Source organism: Adelges cooleyi, unplaced genomic scaffold, assembly GCF_023614345.1.
Source record: "Adelges cooleyi isolate 19-005CV unplaced genomic scaffold, UGA_ACOO_1.1 ACOO_flye_CR_arks_rails_tigmint_CR_PRNA_247, whole genome shotgun sequence".
Lineage (NCBI taxonomy): Eukaryota > Metazoa > Arthropoda > Insecta > Hemiptera > Adelgidae > Adelges > Adelges cooleyi.
This window is the reverse complement of record NW_026095912.1, coordinates 4,897,161-4,918,950: the sequence shown is the minus strand read 5'-3', so window position 1 is coordinate 4,918,950 and position 21,790 is coordinate 4,897,161. Positions and strand designations below refer to the sequence as shown.

The 21,790-nt window shown below is 29.6% G+C and overlaps 3 protein-coding genes across 5 annotated transcripts; 1 reads left to right on the top strand and 2 right to left on the bottom strand.

The window, feature by feature from the left end:
• Window positions 1–1,181: 1,181 nt before the first annotated feature.
• LOC126836660 (protein-L-isoaspartate O-methyltransferase domain-containing protein 1-like) lies at window positions 1,182–5,495 on the bottom strand. Of its 2 annotated transcripts, none has more exons than XM_050570255.1 (7): window positions 5,479–5,495; window positions 4,147–4,246; window positions 3,287–3,684; window positions 3,072–3,206; window positions 2,790–2,890; window positions 2,565–2,727; window positions 1,182–2,011 (listed from the first exon to the last, which is right to left on the bottom strand). In XM_050570255.1, the coding sequence occupies exons 3-7, from the start codon at window positions 3,642–3,644 to the stop codon at window positions 1,515–1,517; spliced, it is 1,254 nt and encodes a 417-aa protein (XP_050426212.1). In that variant the 5' UTR covers window positions 3,645–3,684; window positions 4,147–4,246; window positions 5,479–5,495; the 3' UTR covers window positions 1,182–1,514. The 2 variants fall into 2 exon arrangements, with proteins under 2 accessions (XP_050426212.1, XP_050426210.1); XM_050570253.1 differs by lacking the exon at window positions 5,479–5,495 and adding an exon at window positions 4,309–4,420.
• An 8,315-nt stretch (window positions 5,496–13,810) lies between these two features.
• LOC126836662 (E3 ubiquitin-protein ligase Bre1-like) lies at window positions 13,811–16,620 on the bottom strand. 2 transcript variants are annotated; one of them, XM_050570257.1, is made up of 6 exons: window positions 16,127–16,620; window positions 15,444–15,614; window positions 15,191–15,371; window positions 14,492–14,680; window positions 14,312–14,430; window positions 13,811–14,159 (listed from the first exon to the last, which is right to left on the bottom strand). In XM_050570257.1, the coding sequence occupies exons 2-6, from the start codon at window positions 15,570–15,572 to the stop codon at window positions 14,022–14,024; spliced, it is 756 nt and encodes a 251-aa protein (XP_050426214.1). In that variant the 5' UTR covers window positions 15,573–15,614; window positions 16,127–16,620; the 3' UTR covers window positions 13,811–14,021. The 2 variants fall into 2 exon arrangements, with proteins under 2 accessions (XP_050426214.1, XP_050426215.1); XM_050570258.1 differs by lacking the exon at window positions 16,127–16,620 and adding an exon at window positions 15,889–16,010.
• Window positions 16,215–21,050, top strand: LOC126836661 (protein-L-isoaspartate O-methyltransferase domain-containing protein 1-like). The gene is made up of 6 exons (XM_050570256.1): window positions 16,215–17,037; window positions 18,938–19,265; window positions 19,384–19,518; window positions 19,595–19,695; window positions 19,904–20,057; window positions 20,376–21,050. The coding sequence occupies exons 2-6, from the start codon at window positions 18,977–18,979 to the stop codon at window positions 20,924–20,926; spliced, it is 1,230 nt and encodes a 409-aa protein (XP_050426213.1). The 5' UTR covers window positions 16,215–17,037; window positions 18,938–18,976; the 3' UTR covers window positions 20,927–21,050.
• Window positions 21,051–21,790: the final 740 nt, after the last annotated feature.

Genomic DNA, 21,790 nt, shown 5'->3' with positions numbered 1-21,790 from the left:
CTTTATTTTCCATCTAACTTGAAAACTAATCAAATAATTTATTCATTTTTTATTTTATTATACAGTCTATACATCATAAGTAGTTGTAAGTGTATTATCTAGATTGGCTTTAAGAGTAGCCGCCCACTGAAGACACTACTATAAATTTGTTTTTTTTAATTATGAAGAGAGAGATACCTAGTCTTTATATTTTTTAATTAAAAAATATTATTGAACTCTGAAATATGATATTTTAAAATCACTCATTTGATATTTCGCTATACAATTACAAATTTGTTTTTATATGAAGTTACAACCAATTGATACAGAATATAATCTTACAACTTAATAACTTGCTAAAAAGTAGTGTTATCACGAAACCAAAAAAAAAAAAAAAGATTTTGAAGTGTCATAATGTTTGATTAATTTTTAAGACTTACGACTACTAAAAAAAGTAATGCCATCGAGTAGCATTAATCATAGTATTTATAATAAGTTATAATTTGGTAACCATTGTAGCAAAACAAGTGTCATGTAGTATTTCTTTTTTAATTTTCAGCTCTTAACTACATATAAAAATTGCACCTAAATAACAAAATACTACCCTCTATGGGGGAGAGGGTTATCGAATTTTGGATTTAAAGCGATTTTTATGTATCCACTTGATAAATGTTCAATAAAAATGTCAATCTCGATTTTAACGTTTTTCGATCACAAATTATGTCAATTTAGCATACATACTTGTAAAGATAAGTACTTGTATACTTTAATAATTACTAACTTTTTAAAGGTTATACAAAAGTTAATGATTTCAATGATAAGTTTCAAAAATCAAAAGTTAAAAAAATACTATAAATGGACGACTTTGTTAACAGATATCTATAGATAAGTATAGAAAATATTTTGCACATACCTTGTGTAAATAAAATTTAATTATTAAAAATATATATTATTTGTTATTGATTTCTTGCAAAAACTCGATTAAGAAACATGTTGGCAATTATTAAAATATTGTGACAACTTGTATGGAATGTTATAAGTTTTTGTTTTACAATAAAATTTACATTTTTAATATGATGATTTTTTAGTAGACGTTTTACATGCTTTTAAAGTGTATTGAAATATTTTAGACATTTTATAACGGCTTTTCTGGCCGAGTACATTAAAAAAATATATATATACACCAGATTACCATTCGCAGGGCAAAATATTAAATTTATTCACTCAACAATATATGACAATAAAACAGATTCATTTAAAATGGACACAGGACACAGCTATTCTACACCAAGAAACTATTTAGATGGTGTTCAATGCAAGTCGTAGCCCGTAAACCACTTACCATTATTGGGTATAACAAGTATAACTAACTTCTACAATATTAATTATATAATACTATGCTAGTAAACAGAGTTTTTATGACTTTGATTCATAAATTAAATTGTATTGAGTACAAACAGCATAAATGTTTCAAATCGATTTAACAGATACACAATAAATATGAATAATAATACAATATTAAATAATGTATACCATTAATAATCGAGGAGTCTGTTGTAGTTGAGGAATAATTTGAGCCTTTCAGGAATTGGCAAATCGATTATTTCATTTTTCATTAGAATACTCAAATTATTGATTGTATGATCATGATTAAAATCACACATAACGCACATTTCAGTGGTATTTTTGGTCTTGGATAATTTCCTTGCACGATGGTCATACTCGGATAAACGTGGAATAGAAAATAACCTATAATCGGTCTCCAATATTTTATTTAAATCTAATTTTTCTTCTTCTTTATCCGAGTTGTCTTCCTCGTCGGACGAATTTGCAACTGTGATGCTTATTTTGGGGGTTATTTGAGTGTTGCGTTGAATTGAATGAATTGATCTACAACACAATGTACCTTTGATTGGGTCATCATCCCAGTACTTCATTTTTAATTGTGGATGTTCGACTAATAGTTTTTCTCTTAACATTGAACGGATATTGGATCTGCATAACTCTTGCAAACTTATTGGTGCGACCGTAGCTGTAGAACGTATAACAAGTTAGTTATTTATTTAACAAAGAAGAATTGATGTCATGTCACAGGAAAACATAATATTAAATTTCTGGCATCGAACAGAAGTTTTCAAAATTGGGTCATGAAAATATGTTAAGTTTAAAGTGTTTAGAATAGAGCCGATCAAACAATTTTATTTTGTTGATTGGATAAATTTTACTGTCTACAATATTATTAAGCAACACGGACATATTGTTTTTTGCGAAGAACTTTACATATTATGATGTGCCTCAAATTCATTTTTAATTTCTTTTTTAGAATATCTACAAATTATCATAAATGTTTTACAAAAATGTATCTGACAGGTATGATTGTTACCCGTAAACATACACAATGTACATAGAAAATTTAAAAAAATATTTTTAATAGACTTGAATATTTAAAAAAAAAAATACATAAAATATTGAATTTTTTTTGCCATTTGGGATAATCTGTAAATTGAAGCAAAAATTATTTTGACGTGACATTACATTGTTTATTTTTAATCCTATGAAACAACCATATTATAATAGTTACTTACGAAACTCAGCTATTGGATATTCGTAGCACTTATCATATTCAATAACTTGTTTTACTCTTAGATTTACAATCGGTATCAACTGAATGTATTCCCAATGATTTTTTTCTACTCTTGTAATTTTTACTAGATATCCATTGCAAACCATGACTAAAATTCCACCAATCTGGACAAAAAACAAAATTTTTTTTTTTTTTAATATAGCGTACACTACTTCTCAATACTTACCCTAATAAGTGACTTAAAGAATATATATTTGTCTGGAAAAACTGGAGTGGGACAATACACTTTATCGTAGTAATTAGACGGCAACAATTCGGCGGGATCACCTACACATGAAAATGTTAACTTAACACATATATTCTATAATTTAAAAACTTCTGCTGCGTTGGAAAAAACTTTATTGGTTCAATAACCCTTATTGTAGCAATTTGACCAATCCAACCAACATTTGTGGAACTAATAAAGTTTTGTGCAACCTAGAATTTATTTGTCTACAACATATCTTACCTAGTATAAAAGTAGGCTCACAAAAATGATAGTAATCAATTGCGGCTGAGTATTCTTTAAATTCTTTTAGCTTCTGATTAGCACTGTGTATAAGAAACGGATGAATTTCGATACCATGGTTGACACCGTTTGTACCTAAATGAATTTAGAGAACAAAAGAGACATTTCAATGATCAAACATTGGTTTAATGTGATAATTTTTAGTTAAAACTTACCTAACAACAAGCCGGCTATAGTATTGAAATAACCAACTCCAGAACCTATGGCCAAAAATTTATCACCGGGTTTTAACTCCAGACATTCGATGGCTTCTGCATTCATCGATCTTGATTGGTATCTTTCAATGTGGTAATTGAAATTAAGATAACCGTTGGCATGATGGTGTTTGTTGAAATAAAATCTTCTATCAACACACCTGAAGACCATTTCGACATATGGAGAATGTACAACTTTATTATACACATTGTGAAAGTTGTCGAATTCAGAGATTAATTCATTGTTCAATTCATTATTCAATGGATTGTTTAATTCATTTTTAGACCTTGGTCCATATTTGCTCCAGTACTGACCCATATTACTTTACGTATTTGACAATCTTTTTTATAATAACTACCTGAAAACATAACACATTTTAAATCCACTATAAAGCTCATGAAGCAAAATATATTTAAGAGTACACTATTGAGAATTAAGGCCAACTATAAAACAATATAGTATATTTAACCTAACCTAACCTGTAACAGTTTTCAAGCTTAATAGGGGAGGGTTCTTATTTAGTTAGTGATATACAATGCTTTTCATAAATATTGTGAATAAATAATAACAGTAAGGTATGCCTTTTTCACTGTCGTTATAACAATAAAAACATATATAAGGTGTAGGTAATAAATTTAGTTAGAGAAAAATGTAAATTTTGACACAACCTTCTTTTGATACTCAATGTAAGTTTATATTATCCTATATATTTTATATTTCATTATTATTAACAAGTACTGAGAGTTAATATGTATATTATACGTTATGTCCGTCTCAAAATATTTTCAAGCACATGCAAAGAAAAATGTCGTTAACTTACCCAATTAACTGCAAACGGTACGTCCGTCCAGTGGTTTGAACTGTTGGGTCTTTTTTTCTAGGAGTGTTGTTACTTGTACAGCGCAGAATAAGCGAGGGACCTATATAGGTAAATAATTTTGACATAAAAAAGTAACAGCAATTTAAATCAAACGACCAGTACCTATACAGTATACAGTGGTCTCCTGAAACGAGTCGGATGCGAATAATGGCTATTGGCTTGGCTTTCCGATCAATAAGCAGTAAGTGCCAAGGGCCATCGCTAACTCTACAAAGCGCCAGCTGTTATCATGTTATCAGCAACAGACAACAACTTGTCGCGGTATTGCGGAAAATATTATTTATGCGATACTATAAATACACATAACAAAAATTACCAACACTTTAGTAATTTTTTGTATTTTGGCTAATATTATATTGTCAGAGACAGCAAAATAAAAAACTAAACGTTTCAATAATACCACAAAATCGACTAAATTTTGTTGTTTAATCTAACCTATTCTAATCTAAACATATACTATAATGTGATAATAATGTGTTAAAAAATCATTTTTTTTTACCATTTAATCAGTCTATAGACAGTTTGATTTTAACGTTTCACTAACAATTATTTTATGGGGCGCCGTTGAAAAAAAAATACAAATTTGTTTGTACTCAATGGGGTAAAAAAGTTGATTATCATTGCTTAAGCAAGCGCGAGGCGGGTAAAGTAAAGTACCTATTTAAGAGTTAAGAGTAGGTAGGTGGGTGTATAATTAATTATGTAGCGACCTGATCTATAACAAATCATTTAGACTTAAGAGTAAACTATAGTGCATAGCTTCAATAGTGGTTATTTATAATAATATAAATAACCACTAAAGAACGGATAGCAACTCTATTGGGCCGTATAATCCGTATGCGGTTGGTACTTTGCTAGATCAAAAGTAGTAAAGTTCACCTTTTCCCCTTAAAAATTGAAAAAACCGCCCACATTAATGTATATATTTATCTACTTGAAATTACAGAGCACTATAACGTTTTTAAAAATGGACGATTAACGAGGGAGGATACAAGGAAGGGCAATAGGGGCAATTCCCCCCCCTCCCCGTTCACAAAAAAAGTATCAAATATTCCATTTGTAATTAATTGTGACTAAAATTTTGTTCATGCAAGTCATCGAGAGAGGGTCATTATTGTATTTACCATGAACATTTAACTATTTTTCCATTGAAAATTGTCCATTTTTGTTTTATTGAAATAGTGATCACGGCATCCGAGGCGTAACATTTTATCTACAACCGGTTATTACTGGGGTTTGACACAGTACACATACAAAGATATATGATATTACCTGCTATATTCTACGATTTTGCGATAACACCAGTTACCAAGTCGATCTATTTTTAAATTAATATGCCGTACTACAATGGCTTTGCCGCTCCTCGCTGCTTGCCGCATTAGTTTTCTTTTGACAGTAGTTTAATTTATTTTATAAGACAAATAATATAAAGTTTATTTGACAAGAATTAAAAAAAAAAAGTATTTTAGACCAAGTTATCGCTGTACTTGTTGGACCCCGTCTCACAAGTCGTGCAGGCACGGCGCCAGAATTTTTTTCTTAGGGGGGCGGGAAAGGTCAAGTGAATTTTTTGGAGGGACAACCACAATAATTTTACCTACTTCTGTCAATAAAAAACAATTATAATGATTTATCAGTGAATGACTTTAATATTTATCAGTGAAATAGTATAAAACATGAATTTATTACAGATTAAGGGACAATATACACTAGTGTACAATTTAAGTAAGGCAACTTTTTTAAATAAGCGTTATTTTTACCTGTCGGCCATCATATAGCTCTTATTGTACTCTATGAAAGTCGAAGTAAAAATGAAGGCTTATAAAACGCCCAACAACCGGTCAGTGGAAATTATAGTTATCGTGTTATACCTACATTCTATTAAACCAAAACAATCCGTCAATAAACACTGAATTTTTGGAAAACACACACAAACGTAAATATTATAATTATATATATATATACACCAAAACACATAATTATATGGGCGACGGATTATTGATAACCGATTGCAAAAACACTCAAAATATATTGATAAAAATAGGCCACATTTGGTGGCAATGTCATAACTAATAACTAAATTTGTATAGATAAACAGGTTTAAATCAAAACAACAATTGTTTTCACAATTTCCGTAATAACTAAATTTGTATATATAAAAATACAGTTATTTAAAATCTGGGTTTTAGGAATAATAATCAAATATTTAAAATTATACTATTTAGCAAAATATCTGGGGGGCGAGAGAAGGGCAAGAATTTGTTATGAGGGGGCGACCGCCCACCCTCGCCCCCCCCTAGGCGCCGTCCCTGAAGTCGTGTTTTGCGGCGACCAACATACAATTTTACTGAATAATGTAAAATCAATCAAACCTAAAAAAATCATTAGTTTAATAGTTAATCTAGTGCCTGATCGAAGCTTTTTTTTTTTTAGAAAATAAACAAAATGGTGACCTCTGATCATTTACTTAAGCGGATTTTCAAGGAAAAAAGCACTAGTTTATTGTTTATTAAAAATATAATTTTTAATAAAAAAAAAACCTTTGATCAGGCACTAGTTTTTTATGCTTTTAATAAGCTGTATAAATTTCATTAAAATCTGTGAAGTGGTTTTTGAATTACAGTGGTCACCGACTTTGAAAAAATAGATAAAAACTCATTTTAAAAGTTTTATACTCGATTTATGTATAGAAAAATAAATTATTTAATTACTTACATCGAGTTATAATATTCTTTTGATTAACTTAAAATTTTCAGATAACATTTTCGAGACATCATACTTTAAGAAAATACAAATAAAAAAATCGAATTTTTGAAAATCCTGACTACCCCTAACTCCTAAGTTTTTCATTCAAAATTAAAAGAAGGTGTCTTCTAAAACAATAAGACCCATCACATTCACCAGTATGGCTGATTTCTGTACACAAACAATTTTCATGTCGACTAATAATAAGACATTTCCTTTGCCTAGCTATTCCTATTAATTTATTTTATTCATTTATATTACCCCCCCCCCCCCGTTTAGGACCTCTGTATCCGCCCTTGGCGAATAAGTTCCAAATTTGTATAGAATATTCTTCAGTTAAAATGCAATCAATAAACATTAATAAACTAAAAAAATAGCATAAATCATTTCCCCTGGAAGGAAATAAATCTTTTCCTTTACATCTCATTTTTCGAGCAAAGTTTTAGGACTCGAGGACTGAAAATTAGACTAAATGTTTATATAGTGTAGGGCTATAACATAATACACAATTATTTCTTAAAAATCTGTAGTCAAACTTTTTTATTGTTAAGGAAAAACCAAAAAAAAGGGCGGAAATTACACTTTGACATTATTCAATTTCTGTGTTGTGAGTGAATCAACAGTCAACAGGTATTTGGAAATATTTTCATTATATTGTTACTTATTACGATAAACGGGCAACAACTTCAATAAATAATTATTAAAGACGGACCATCAACTCTAACCGTATCTAACATATTACTATAGTTACATTTTTAAGCACATTATTGTCATTAAGTAGGTACAATACTTTTTAAAAATTTAGTCGTGTGACAACAATAATTTAGTTTCAACTATAGAATTAATTTTTTTCACTAATTTTAGTTTCGTTTCAGAGCGTGAAAAGATATTTCACGCTTTAGTTTTAGTCCACAAAATTTTGTTGACTTTTTTTTTTTGGTCTTGGGGAAATCATGTTAAAATATCAACTATAAAATTATTTTAAGTGAAAACATATGGTAATATATTTTTTTTTGTAATTGCCTAACCAATACCAAATTTTTAACATCTTACATTTTTTTATTATCTATTTGTCTTGATTAGGGTTTGTAAATGTATTAGTGTAGTTAAAATTTACCTAGCATGATAATGTTTTAGGTTTATTTAACCACGTCTAGTTATTTATTTAATTACGTCCAATGTTGTAAATACACCGTTTTGTTATATTTTCAACGTGTTTTGAAAATTTAAATAATTTTTTTAAATGTATTTCAAATGTTTTTGTATTATATATTTTTTTTCCCGCTCAATTCATACTTAACTTGTTTCATAATAAACATAAGAATTTGCTAAGAGTACTTCTTACAATGCTCTCGAATTACTAAAAAACAAAAGAAGATTTAAATTAGTATAGATTTGTATAAAACAGTTTTTGAAATAATATTTCAGACATAAACGAATTGATTTCATCTAATATTTCTTATTTTAAAATTATTATGGCTCAGACAAAAATTTTTTATGGTTGTTTCAGACCTGCACTCAAGTATATAAATAAAAAAGGCCAGTTGACAATGTGTAGTTTGTCTAGACGGTAATGTATTGATTTGAAATGATAAAAACGAATTCATGAAATAAATAGATGTTGTTTGTAATTTACTGAAAAAAAAACGTTTCGCTTAACCGCAGGGAAGATTCAAATAAAAATCTCAAAACACTTTTATTACTCATTTATAAATTATTTGCAAAGATCCAGCACGAAATCCACGGCCACTCTACTGCGTGTACACTCGAATATTTTCTCGGGGATCATAAACAGGGACTTTGAGGGGCCTATGGTAATTTAATAGGTGTACTGAATATGCCTAACGATACCATCTGAACGACTACCTGTTTTGTATTATTTTTACGTGTAACGTATTATGATATAAAATTCGTACAAGTCGTACACGTTGTGGACGAAAGCACCCCCGTAACTCTTCCAGGCTCCAGTACAGCTATTGATCATTAGCGCGCGCAGGAGTTTCCCACGGGGTGCTCATCCGCAACAGCTTATGCGTCATTCTTCTTCGAATTTGTCCATGATCAATACGCAAACGCCCGTGTGCAGGCTTGGGTACTTGCAAACAGGTCACGTCGAGATTCGCAAGCTCCAGTACAGATTTATATATATATAATATTCTACGTCCCTCCTCAACCGTCACTGTGGCAACGGTATGCCCAGGGCTGATGCGGTGGGGACATAAAATATATCTTTTATATTCTCTCATTGAATTTTTATATTTTCAAGAAAATTACCCGAGACGCCTGTTAGTATTTTTTTACATAATCAAAGCTATAATAATATGACAAAAAAACTATGGCCAAGTTAAACAGTGTTATCCAATGACACATTTGGGATACAGTCCATTTTTTTAAGGTTGGAAATTATAATAAAATGTGATATTGGCAAATGGCAATCGTGGCCAGGACTTCACTCGCTTTGTTTTTTTCAAAATGCAATAACAATAATAAATAATAAATCGACTTTTGGCTTCGATGCGGAGCTGAGATGCTGTTGGTTTTATTTACTATTTTGATGTGTGTTTTTTTTTTTGTGTATTGTGTACACTGTAACTTTTTTAATACTGAACCAATTCCTTCGAGTAGCAACTTTATAAATTACAAATTTTATCTAGTAGGTACTTTGGAGAGGAGAGTAAAAGTTTAAAATATTCACTCAGTCTCCCTTAAAATCGGGAAAAACGAAAAAAAAAATTATACGAGTTTTAAAGTTTTAACTTTTATTAGCTATAATTTCAAGAAAAATGGTCGGATCGAGATGCAATATTTATTTGATGTCTCAAATTTTAATTTACCTATATCCCACCCTCCATCGAAGGAGGAAATTGTTTGGTGTTATTTAACCATAATTTTATAACCTTTGAGTTGAAAATTGGTTGGGAGGTAGGACTCAAATGTATATATAACATATTGAACGATGAAAAAAGTTGGAACTTTTTTACAATTGTCAGTAAACTGTTTTTTTGTAGATTTTGTGTATTTTAACACAAACACGTTAAAATGTTGTACAAAACAATCAAGTCTTGCCATTATTTCTGTAGACATTTATTTAGAGTGATTTTATTCCCTATGCTATCAGAAATCAGTTTTGATTTGTATTATTGACTATTATATTGTCAACAGTACAGCGGGGTCGGGGCATAGTGGGGGACGAATCATAGTGGACGGGCAAAGCTTAAATCACTGGAATTATTATAACTGAAAGTAATAAAATCATTTTCGAATAAACGCCTCGATGCAAATGTGTGAAAAGTAAGTTCAAATCAAACTCAGTTTAACCCAATACAATCCAAACCAAGCACACTATAAACCAGCAAAGTAATAAAGTAGGTTTTAAAATAAGTTCCAGGGTCCTTATACAGATACGTATCGAAGCGTTTTTTTGAAAGTGATTTTTATCAAATTTACACAAAATTACGAAAATGCTATAAAAAGATGGAAAACATTCAGCTGGAAATAATTGTTTATATTTATGTGAATGGTTATTTACTGAGAACGCTGTTTTTTCTAAGCCGTATTTATAAATAAGTTTTTTGGTTAAACACCTACTGGTATTTTGGTGGTAAAGCATTTGAAAAAAAAATGGTTGGAATGCCAATTTTTGTAAAATGTTTATAGATAAAACTTGCTTATAAATTTTAGAACTTATCCGGGCCCTATTTTTTTTAAATTTACATAAAAAAGTATATCGTTGTTTTTTAAATATTTTATACCTATGTTTTGCATTGTAACGTTTTAGAATAATTTTTAAAATATTTTTTGCTATATTGGAAGAATCCAAAGACATATACATTTAGTTCGATTTTCATTTTTTACAAAATTTGAAACTCTACTGTATTTTATACTTTAATTTGTGAATTTTTACCTCTCTCTAAGGGCCAACTTGTTTAGTGGCTATTTGCTCAAAAATACGTAATAGAGAAAATTTTTGAATTTTTAGTAAAGTCAACATTTATCTAGCATGATAATGTAAAGCATTAAACTTAAAATCTTCAGTAATTTTTTTAAAAATCTTTGTTAGGTAGTTATAAAATTTAAGAAAATCGTATAATATTTGTTTGAGTCTTACGTCTTACACTGCACAACATAATATTGATTCAATAACCAATATATATATAATATATATATTTTTTCTTTTCGTTAAATCCGAATTTGCCCTTTGAATTTTTCGAGCACATGTAGCATATTTACTAAATCACCTCTAAAGTTGTAAAAAAACAATGTTTTTAAATATATTTTCAGTGTATTCTAAAGGTTTCGAACAATTTTCTAAAATGTATTTTAAAAAGTTTTTTATTCTATTGCTGTTTTGTTAAATTCACAAATATATATAGCTTCATAACTATTAATGTAATTATTATTATTTTTTTATACACAAAAGAATATTCGGAAATGTAAGTTTTCAATTTTAGAGTCGATTTCAAAAACAAATGGACGTCTTGGATCTAACGTAATAAAAAAAACCTAAATTATAAGACTTTTATTTGGGTTCTTGTTTCAATCGCATTACAGTGTACAAAATAAAATAAAATTTTTTTTATGATTTATCCTCGTTTTCTGATTCACTCTATTTTACTGTAGGTACCTCCACTCGGCTCATACACTCCTGGTACCGTTTTTGCAAAATTTCAACCTGTGACGTCCACGATGGACTAATACCGAAGGGTAAATCCATTGGGCTCCGTTTGGAAAAAAAAACTGGGTAAGGTACCTTTGACCCTATACATACTACGATACTAGGGGCACATAGGACCGACACATAGTTGGCGGCTGGCCGGAATATCGATTTTCGAGCAACATCTGTCGTTTTCTACATTTTTAATACAGTTTTACTCTTTTTGATGGTGCAAAACGTTACGCAGAGATTGTTTTAGGCATTTTAATATAAGACGTTTTAATGAGTTAGGTACACTATGATAAGGTCGCTGTTTACTCGGCTAGATATTGTACAAATTATTTTAAAAATAGGGACGTTTAAACACACGTTTCACACACATACTTCACCATATTATACTAATTACTAATTAGTAATTACACAATATACTTACTATCCAGTATATATCAATGGCATAGACCACAGTGCATAAGTTTTACAGGTTCGAAAATTCAAAATGCCGTTTTTTTACATGTATTTATTTCATTGCTTTGTCCTTTAGTCATAGCGGAGTGCGCAAACTTTTGTAGCATATAATATGGCTACCATTTTTTTTTTTACCAACTACCCCTTCATAGAAACCATAAATAATTTACACCTACAAACAAAATATGTAAGCAAAACATAAGGAACAAATGAATATATTTTAAATAATTTACATTACCTACGCTAAAATGTTTAATTCAGATAAACTGCATACTGATAAACAATATGACAAAATTATGTCAAATACTTATTGAATATTATAATTATTAATAGTATTAACCTTCGTCGTTCTCCTTCTATTAAAATTTCGAACTCTTCAATTACTTTAAAATAATTTACTGAATTAGTAACATCTTGTTCAACAAAACTTTTATAATAGTGTGTCCAGTCGTTCTTCCAATGTATCCAATGATGAATTATTTTAGTTATTGTACCTTTAATAGTCAATATTCTGATGATAGGCTTGTTATTCAGAAATTTAACATTTTAATTCATTAATATCAGTGTCAAATAATATTTTAAAAAATGTCATGGATTTAAATTTATTAATTTTACAACACCTTGAGTTCAAAATTGTATTTTAATCTTGTATAATGCAATCTAAATTCAATATGCATTTTATTCTAATTGTACTATTCTATTGTGGTGTTGCTACAAATATCACGCATTACTTTTAAACTCCGGCAATAACAAACAGTGTAATAGGACAGTTTAGTTGATACAATTTACCATGTCGATTGTAGTTATTAAATGTGTAGATTGTATCAATTCTTTAATAACAACACTATCATATGGAAATTGATAATACCATAATTATTTAATTTAAATGTTTTTGGATAGAAATTATAAGACCAACGAGCAACATAAACAAAGAAACTCAACAGTCTGTATCTTAATAGTTACTGTATTTTTTCACAATCACACAAGGACTTAAGTACAATACTATTATATTATGACTAATACTATCGATAAGGTTAGATGAGTATATAATGATAAATTGTAATTTTATAAGTAGTAGGTAAGTAGAGGTACCAAATTAACAAATATAAGGCATAGCAAAAAAAAAAAAAAGTACAAACTTATATCTTATATATATTGGCACACAAATAATGTAATATTTCTATTAAATAGAAATAATTTAGGTAACAGAATTATTAAAATAGGTGATAGCGATTATGTAAATCGTATAATAAAGCAAAGCCTTCGAGCCTACTTCCTGATTTTTACGCCATACGAAAAAAAAAGGAATGTATAATGAAGTATTTAAAAATCAATATTAAATATTTAAGTTAGAAAAAACGAAAAAACTAAATTTTATACATCATTAAATTCATAGTAAAGAAATATATTAAATTAATGATTTTATAGGAAAATAAAATAAATGATAGCCTTGTATAGGAATTTTTGACCAAAATATATCAATCGTTTTTCATAAAAATAATTATTATTACATACATAGTTTCATAAATAAATGTTATTTTAATAAAACATTAGTTATGAATAATAATTAAGCATAACGATTTGGTTAAATAGTAAAAAAACACATTTATGTTACAAAAAACTTTAAGGTAAAAAAACCTAAACGTTTTTGTAAGAGGGGTTTCAAATATAAATAAAAGGGGATCCATTTAACGTAAAATACTTAATTATGGTAACCATTTAAAACTAGATATGGGCCAGTACATATATATTTGATGATTATTACCGATTTAAAAGGAGTTAACAAAACATGCATGTAGATTAATATTTAGTAAAGAACACAATAAAATAAAATAGTGATAATAATAATTATATAATCCAAACTAAAATAAAAATTGCATAATATCTGAAAGAAATTAATTACTTTCGTTAAATGGATTTCCCTAAATATACTTATTGTTAATTTATTTAGTTATTTGGATAACATTATTTTAATAGTATCATTGCGCTTTTGAATATTTTGGTTTTCGCCTTGCAGCTCTTCAATTTGTCCTCGTAATTTTTCTTGCTCTTCTTCTTGACGATTAATAATGTCTTGCAGACGAGCCAACTAAAATAAAATATAAATATTTGCTTATACTTATAAATTTTTCCTAATAAATTCATTTTTTAAAACTCAAAAACATTGCTAATTACATTGTTATTATAATGTTGAAAATAAATACATGGTTTTTTTTAACTCTTAAATTTAACAATTTATACCTTTAAATAATTTCTGCGATAATCTGTGAATAACGTTGGGCTGGTAGAACGCAAGTGCCAATTTTCATGGAAATTATTTATATTATCTTGATTTACTTGAAATGTGGTCGGGGCCTCGTCTACAACATCAAATTATTATAATAACGCGATATATTAAGATTAAACCATATTATGACATACTCCCGTAGAATTCTCCTTTGAAGAGAGCTTCAGTTCTATCCAAAATTTTTTGCACGAGTCTATTGAGGGTATCATCGATTTTTGCGACAGCTCGTTCGGAGGAGTGTACGAGATAAGCTAATCTGTCATCTAAGTCTAGCTCTTCCTTCATGGTTGGCATTTTTATTATAACAGTTTCATTGTTGTTGCCTAGAATAAATTTAAAATAAGTGCAAATTTAAAATTTAATTAAAATATTAACACAACATTGAATCACATACAGATATTTTTTGGAGAAAATTACTCATTCACTAAAAAATATTGTTTTAAAATACAAAAGAAGTTTACGCTCTCTTAATATTTGTAAAATTAATAAATTTAAATCCATGAAATATTTTTTTAAATATTATTTGAAGCTGATAATAATGAATTAAAATGTTAAATTGTGAATAACAAGGCTATCACCGGAATATGGACTATTAAAGGAACAATAACTAAAATAATTCATCACACTAGATACATTGGTTAAATTTAAATGATCTTTCGACTATTTTTAATTGTTTTTCAAACATTTTAAAAATTTTTTTGACTGTGCCGTAACTAGCTGTTTTGTGAACGATCCTTTCCAAAATTGAGCATTGTGAGAACAAAGTTATGGTCCAAAATCGATCAAGAATGACTAAACTCTTAATATTATTATATACTAATAAATTTATGTACTTGAAAAATCATCGGCGATTTCAGTATTAAATCTTTGCAATAGTACACTTATATCTTCGTTCAATTGATCCCAGTGGCGACTGACAGCCTTCAACAATGATTTATCTTCCTTTCTATGATTTTTAAGTGTTTCTATCTGACTTTTTAACTTCATCACCAATCTATTTCTTTGCTCTAACCACTAATTTGAAATTATACACAAATAGTTAGTGGTCGATAAAATATTAATATGTAACAAATATAAAAATACCACCTCAGCAATAGTTTCACAATTTGATTTGTCGGTAGACGATTCAGGGTCCATTATAACCGATCCAAAACGTACTTTTTTCAAAGGCGGCTTAATAACATTGCTTTCTTCTTCCGTACTTCTCTTTGACATGTTACTTCCTTGTTGTTAAAATTACAAACGTAGGTTTATTTACTAAAAAAAAAAAATAAAAAATTTTAATAGAAATTATCTTGTTTTTTTTTTTTTAATACAAATAATAATTTGAATGCGCTGCAAAAAAGCGATGGAATTAGCTGGCTGCGAGTCACACGTAATATCAGTTAAATATACTGTGTAAGCAGACAGAAAAATTCATAGAAACAGGATATAAAAAAAGCCGACAAAATGCAATACGAGGGCTAGAAGTACAAACATTAAATTATAATGCAACGACATGACGTAGGCAAAATTAAGATCTACCTAATACCTTATATGCAGTTTCGTCCAAGGTATTGTAAATAACGATTAAGTACTAATTATAAAAAGTATTGGCCATTGCAAACTAATTAACATGAGAGATAATAAAATGTATAAATAAATACAAACGAATGTCTATGTTCGTTACGTTCACAAGTAATCTTGTGCGGGTCACTTGTTTATATTGTCACTTAGGTACATCAATTATATTATCGCTTACAAAAAATATTACAAGTATAAATACTTACATTTACAAGACGGCGGTCGACTTTGTTACTTTCCGGCAAAACGGAGCTGTGATAATAATTAGATTATTGATAACAGACGGGTGAAAAACTGAAAATATTCTATGCGGCAGTGGGTGTAATCGTATATAATAAATAGTATCAGGTTTACGAATTTCTAAGAATAATTTTATGGGTTGATCAAAAACTTGAGCGTCAAACGGTCAACGGGAAGAAATAAAAATTATAAACTTGATGCGGTTTCTCGTGACATTACAATGACTGATCTCGGGTTAGGGCCAGGCACTACGACGACCTCCTGTTCTTCTGTGTCTACGGCAATACTGATGAGTACTATCAAAGCGAAAAATAAGAACAATGTTACAATTATCAACACCAACTTCAACTGATGCTGCGTGAAGAAGGTCTCAATAAATTGAATCAAAACGGCTGCAAATATTACAATATAGATAATATTACGACAACAGTTTAGAAACAGCGACCTGGGCATGATAGATGGTTTGCAGGGTTTTTGGGCGACGAGGCAACACTGTGATATTGATTTCCGTAAGAGACCGACTTAGTCTTGGCGGGTCGACGCGGGCGTTAGGACTGTGGACGGTGCTGTCAGGCGTCGCCTAGACCCGAGCATAGCGTACACATACATATATACATATTAATGTAAACAGTGCTTTTGTGTTGGACTTTAGGGGTGCTTCCAGCCTCCCGGCCCCTGCTCTTGCGCATGCTTTGCCCCGGGCAGAGAGCAAACGAGCGGATTCTCTTGGTATTGATCGCTCAATTCCGGCGCAACAGTACCCACTCGCCAGGGACCGCTTGTGTTGTGTGCGAGATACAATTAAATTACTTCGTTCCCGCAGTACTTACTACATCGTTCCAGACGGTTTTCGCTGCGGTTTTTTGGTCCACACCAGGTAAGTTCGAAGTTAACAATATATTTTATATACTTACATATCAGTGTCCCATACACCTCCACACTTAAGTTTGCAATCATATATTATTATGTGTATAGATGGGGAAAGGATGTGAGAAAAGTTAAATAGTAAAACATCTTAAAGGGATTAACGCATACTACAGCGACATTGTACGATAGAGTTTGACTGTATGAGATTTGTGCAGGAATTGTTTTTGCTATCGATGGGAACAATATTTTGCACATTAAAGCAAAAGTTTACTCTATGTTTTATAATTTCAAAAATGTTCTGAATTTTTATTTTACTTTGTATTTATTATGACATTTAGGTGGCGATACACTTTCTTAGATAATTTCTGAAATATTAAGCCGCTCGACTAATATTTTCTGGCATTATTGTTGCTTTATCTTATTATATTATAGTTTTAAGTTTATTAATAGTATTAGTCTATTTATAAACTAGAGGAGGAGTGGCCGAGTGGGTAAGACGGCAGTGTGTTAGCGCTCACTGTCGCCGGTTCGACACCCGGTCACAGGCACTCCGTTTGCTGGGCGAGCAATCGTCCGGTAAAAAGGAACCGCCATCCCCCTCTCCGGCGACGGATTGACGACCCGTCTCGGAAGCGAATTCGTCAAGAAACCATCTTGATGGCAGCATTGGGCCTTAAAGGCCCGCTAAGCTTGGTGGTTTTGGTTTTTATTAGTCTATTTATATACTTCAGCTTTGAGAAAAAAAAATGCAAGAATTGTGATCAGGTACACGTAACCGTACAAGAAACTGATGTTGCTGCGTAACAACACCAGGGCCCCAGGAAAATATGTTTTGATTTTTGTCGTATGAGAGGCACAATATGACTAATTGTATCTTGTATGGAGTGCTCTGAGACTTAGAAGCTAATATAGTTTAACTTTACCTTGCTCTTGTCAAATTGTATTTGAGCGTTAGGTTCTTCAACATTTTTACGTATTTATAAATGTTTTATGATCTTACAATTTTTATTTCTGTATCAAATACAATTTGTGTACGTTTTGTTTGTTAGTCAGATTAATTCAATATTGGACGTGAAGTCTCTTTTTCACTAACAATTTATGTTAGGTACACATAAATAATGCTTCGTAAGTTAATTATTTGTTATTTTAAAAAGCAAATAATTAAAAACTATGAAAAAGTTAAAATTTGGTTTTATAGTTAAAAATGTTATTGATTAAAACTCATTGACAATTTTATTACTATAATAGAATAATTGTTGAAATTAATTCTTGGTAGTCTGTTTTGGACAAATTAACTTAAAGCTAAGGACAACAATTATTTTTGTAGAGAATTGAAAATTTCCTTGTTATGAAAGAATTAATTTTCAAAAAATTACAATTATTTGACAAATAATATGTTACTAAATTAAACTGTATTTTGATGTGTAATGTCAAGGTAGGTTGTAAAAAAAAAATCAAGCACAATCACGCTCTTATCTGCCCAAAAAATGCACGCACACTAGAATAGTTATCACAGACAGCTCCAATTCAATTTGCCATTAGATAAACACACTATATAGAATAAAATATAGTATACAGTTTATATTAGTAACTCTCCTTTTGTCGCATTTGTAAATTAAAAAATATTAAAATTGTTTTTAATCTGAGTTGGTAATAACTTAGTTTTTTTTTTAAGGCTAGACCCAATTAATTTATTTCTGGTGTAAATGAACCCAATAAAACCCATATTTTTGTGTAAATACCAAACATTTGTTTACTCTGGTTTCAACTTTCAAAACTATTAACCCTATCAAGTGCATGCACATAAGGGTTAATAAATATACCAAATTTACTCCCCCCCCCCCAAAGAAAAAAATGCTTTCAACTTACTGAAGTTATAGAGCTAACATTTTTATTAAAAATATTTACAGATATCATTTTAAAGAAGATAACCGAAACTCAGAGTGAAGATGAACAACTATTCTTTAGACCATTTGAATTGCCTCATCAACGGGTTGATTTTCAAAAATGTAATACAGAGTAAGAGCGTTGAGAGTGCGTTGCGGTGTGTCAGTAGAGATTTCTATAATATAACGAAAAACCGTCCAAACGCTAGTTTTGATGCCCAGGTTGACAAAATACATTCAGTACCGATATATGCTGAAGTCTTGGAATATCTGTCATTGAGACCGGGAGACAAATTTTTAAATATTGGTTGTGGAGTCGGCTACTTGAATACTGTGGCTGGTTTGTTGATTGGTAAGTTATAAATCAATTTTCTCATAGCTAAGCATTTAGTCGTTTACATATTAACTTACACTAGATAATATTACTAGTTTATTTTTACCTTAAGTGTAAATGTTACAAATGTATTTAGGTTCAAATGGTGTCAACCATGGTGTAGAAATTGTTCAGACTGATGTAGAGTTTGCTTATCAGAAATTAGCACAATTCAAATTAAACGCAGCAGCAATTGATTATTTTGATTTTTGTGAACCGATTTTTGCGCACGGTAATTTTTTTACTTAAAAATATTGTTATCATTTTTATTATGTTGAATAAGAAAACGTGTAGTTTTGTTTACACAGGAAATATCTTCGATGCAACACCTACGGCTTTCTATGATAAAATTTTTTGTGAAGGAGCGATCACGTCTACTCAAGATATGTTCATACGATCGTTTCTTAAAGTATTATATATATATATATATATATTTTTTTTTTTGTATAACTGATATATTTTCTCCTCATGTAACTCTTGTGATGTAGATTGTTAAAAAAAAAAAAAAAAAATGCTATTGCTAAAAATTTGGACAGATTGTATCTATCAATGAAAGATAAATAAATTAAAAACAGATATACTAATGCAGTTTCACAAAATGTTTCATACTTTTCTAGGTTGGCGGAATGTTAATCGTGCCAATTCATCATACATTTTTTAAGATAACAAGAATTTCAATAGACTCATGGGACACCGTTCACTTGTCATGGATACTGGTATCACCAATGATCGAAGCAAACAAGTTAAATGCTATGCCACCAGCTGAGTTTCGTAAGTGACATTTTACGGTAGCAAATAAGAAATAAGAAGGAGCCATTGCTATTCCTCCTTCGTGGAGGTTATCAACAGCTCCTCTGCACTAAAAGTCATTTTTGAGGGTGGCGTCTACTTAATTTTAGTATATAAAAAGTAAACCTTCATAACCTCTAACTCTGTTTATTTAACATATTTTATTTAGGCAATAAAACTTACATGTTAGTATTTTTTATTCTCATAATTAAAAAAAAATAATTCATTACTAACCGACTAATCGGTTATTTATTACTTTTATTCATTACTCGAATAATTCTTGTTCAACTCTGTTTATAGCTACCGTTCAACCGAGAAATTTGGATGACATATGCAGGTCTACTATTCGTTTGGCACTACGTGATTTTTTAATGGCCAAATTTCCTCATTTCAAAATTCTTACCAAATGTACTAAACAGTATTCCGAACAATGCGTAATCCAGCATTCAAATGGAGCGTACGAAGCCAGGGGAATGAATATCATCCTAAATACTTTACAACAGACTGAATTTGAAAATGTGCCTGCAATACCAGAAACCGACAATGATATCGTAAATGAACTTGTCGACCGAGAGCTCAATTGGTTGAGATTTCCTAAGGTTCTAAGTGTGTATTTTAGACAGTCAACTCATGGAAATTACCCAGCAGGAGCTGAACGTCCGTTGAAGACGAAAAGAGACAAAGACTCCAAAAAAGCCATTATTAACGTAATCAAAGCGTCTAGCTCTGAATACAACGTTGTTCTTGAACGAAGCGCAAATAAATTTAGTAAGAGTTTACGAGAAACAATAAATGAATTGCCTCTTCCCAGCAAACTCATATGCTTCCTTAACAATGACAAAGACGATTAACTTTTGTATTTTTCTAATTAGTACCCTTGTCCAAAACTCTTTTGATCATATTGCCAATATCCATGCGTATTTGTTGAATGTGCTTTGTCTATGTTAAAATAAAACGCTACAAATTTTAGAATCATGAAAGAATATTCTATTATACTATTATTCTATTAAGAATATTCTATTGACAGAATAATAGATTAGTCTAAACATTATTTCTGACTATAATCAATTCTTGTATGGTGTTATTCAGATACATGTTTGTTTGATAACTAATTATCATTAAGTTATTTAAATTTTGTATACATTACTAAATTAAGAAAATAAACAATTGAATATTGTGCAACATACCTACCTCACCATTTTATTGTCTATTCTAATAAATCAATTTATTTATGATTAATCATTTTTTATTTGACTTGATGGTGACTTTTTGTGAAAACGCGTCGTGGAAAAAGTTTTTTTTAAACACTAATCGTTCATCATAATTTTTTTTTTCTTTGAAAATATACTTAAATAAAGGCTATAAAAAATGTTTAAAAAAATATACTTAAAAAAAAATTAGAAAATATTTATTGTGATTATGTGTAATAATAAAATATAATAATGGAACATAATATATTATACTCTCATATAATCGAATATTAAATATAAGTATACATTTAATCTTATTGACTTCCAAATTTAGCTAAATATACTTTAGAGAATGTATTATTAGACAAAATGAATGTTGTTGTGCATTACATGAAATATTCATTATAAATTAAAAGATTGTGTTATCTAAAATTAATTTTAGTGTATTTACCTATTAATTCATCATATTATGTATTGTAATCGAGAAATAATGTATATAATATATATATGAACTGGAGTGTAATA

Excerpts from the sequence above, each read along its gene's own strand:
- LOC126836660 (XM_050570255.1), bottom strand. The coding sequence starts at position 3,644 with ATGGGTCAGTACTGGAGCAAATATGGACCAAGGTCTAAAAATGAATTA. Across the intron at positions 3,207-3,286 it reads TATAGCCGGCTTGTTGTTAG|GTACAAACGGTGTCAACCAT; the intron begins GTAAGTTTTAAC and ends AAATTCATTTAG. Across the intron at positions 2,728-2,789 it reads TCTTTAAGTCACTTATTAGG|ATTGGTGGAATTTTAGTCAT; the intron begins GTAAGTATTGAG and ends TTTTTTGTCCAG.
- LOC126836662 (XM_050570257.1), bottom strand. The coding sequence starts at position 15,572 with ATGTCAAAGAGAAGTACGGAAGAAGAAAGCAATGTTATTAAGCCGCCT. Across the intron at positions 15,372-15,443 it reads ATTGTGAAACTATTGCTGAG|TGGTTAGAGCAAAGAAATAG; the intron begins GTGGTATTTTTA and ends ATTTCAAATTAG. Across the intron at positions 14,681-15,190 it reads AATCGCCGATGATTTTTCAA|GCAACAACAATGAAACTGTT; the intron begins GTACATAAATTT and ends AATTTATTCTAG.
- LOC126836661 (XM_050570256.1), top strand. The coding sequence starts at position 18,977 with ATGAACAACTATTCTTTAGACCATTTGAATTGCCTCATCAACGGGTTG. Across the intron at positions 19,519-19,594 it reads TGAACCGATTTTTGCGCACG|GAAATATCTTCGATGCAACA; the intron begins GTAATTTTTTTA and ends TTGTTTACACAG. Across the intron at positions 20,058-20,375 it reads TATGCCACCAGCTGAGTTTC|CTACCGTTCAACCGAGAAAT; the intron begins GTAAGTGACATT and ends CTCTGTTTATAG.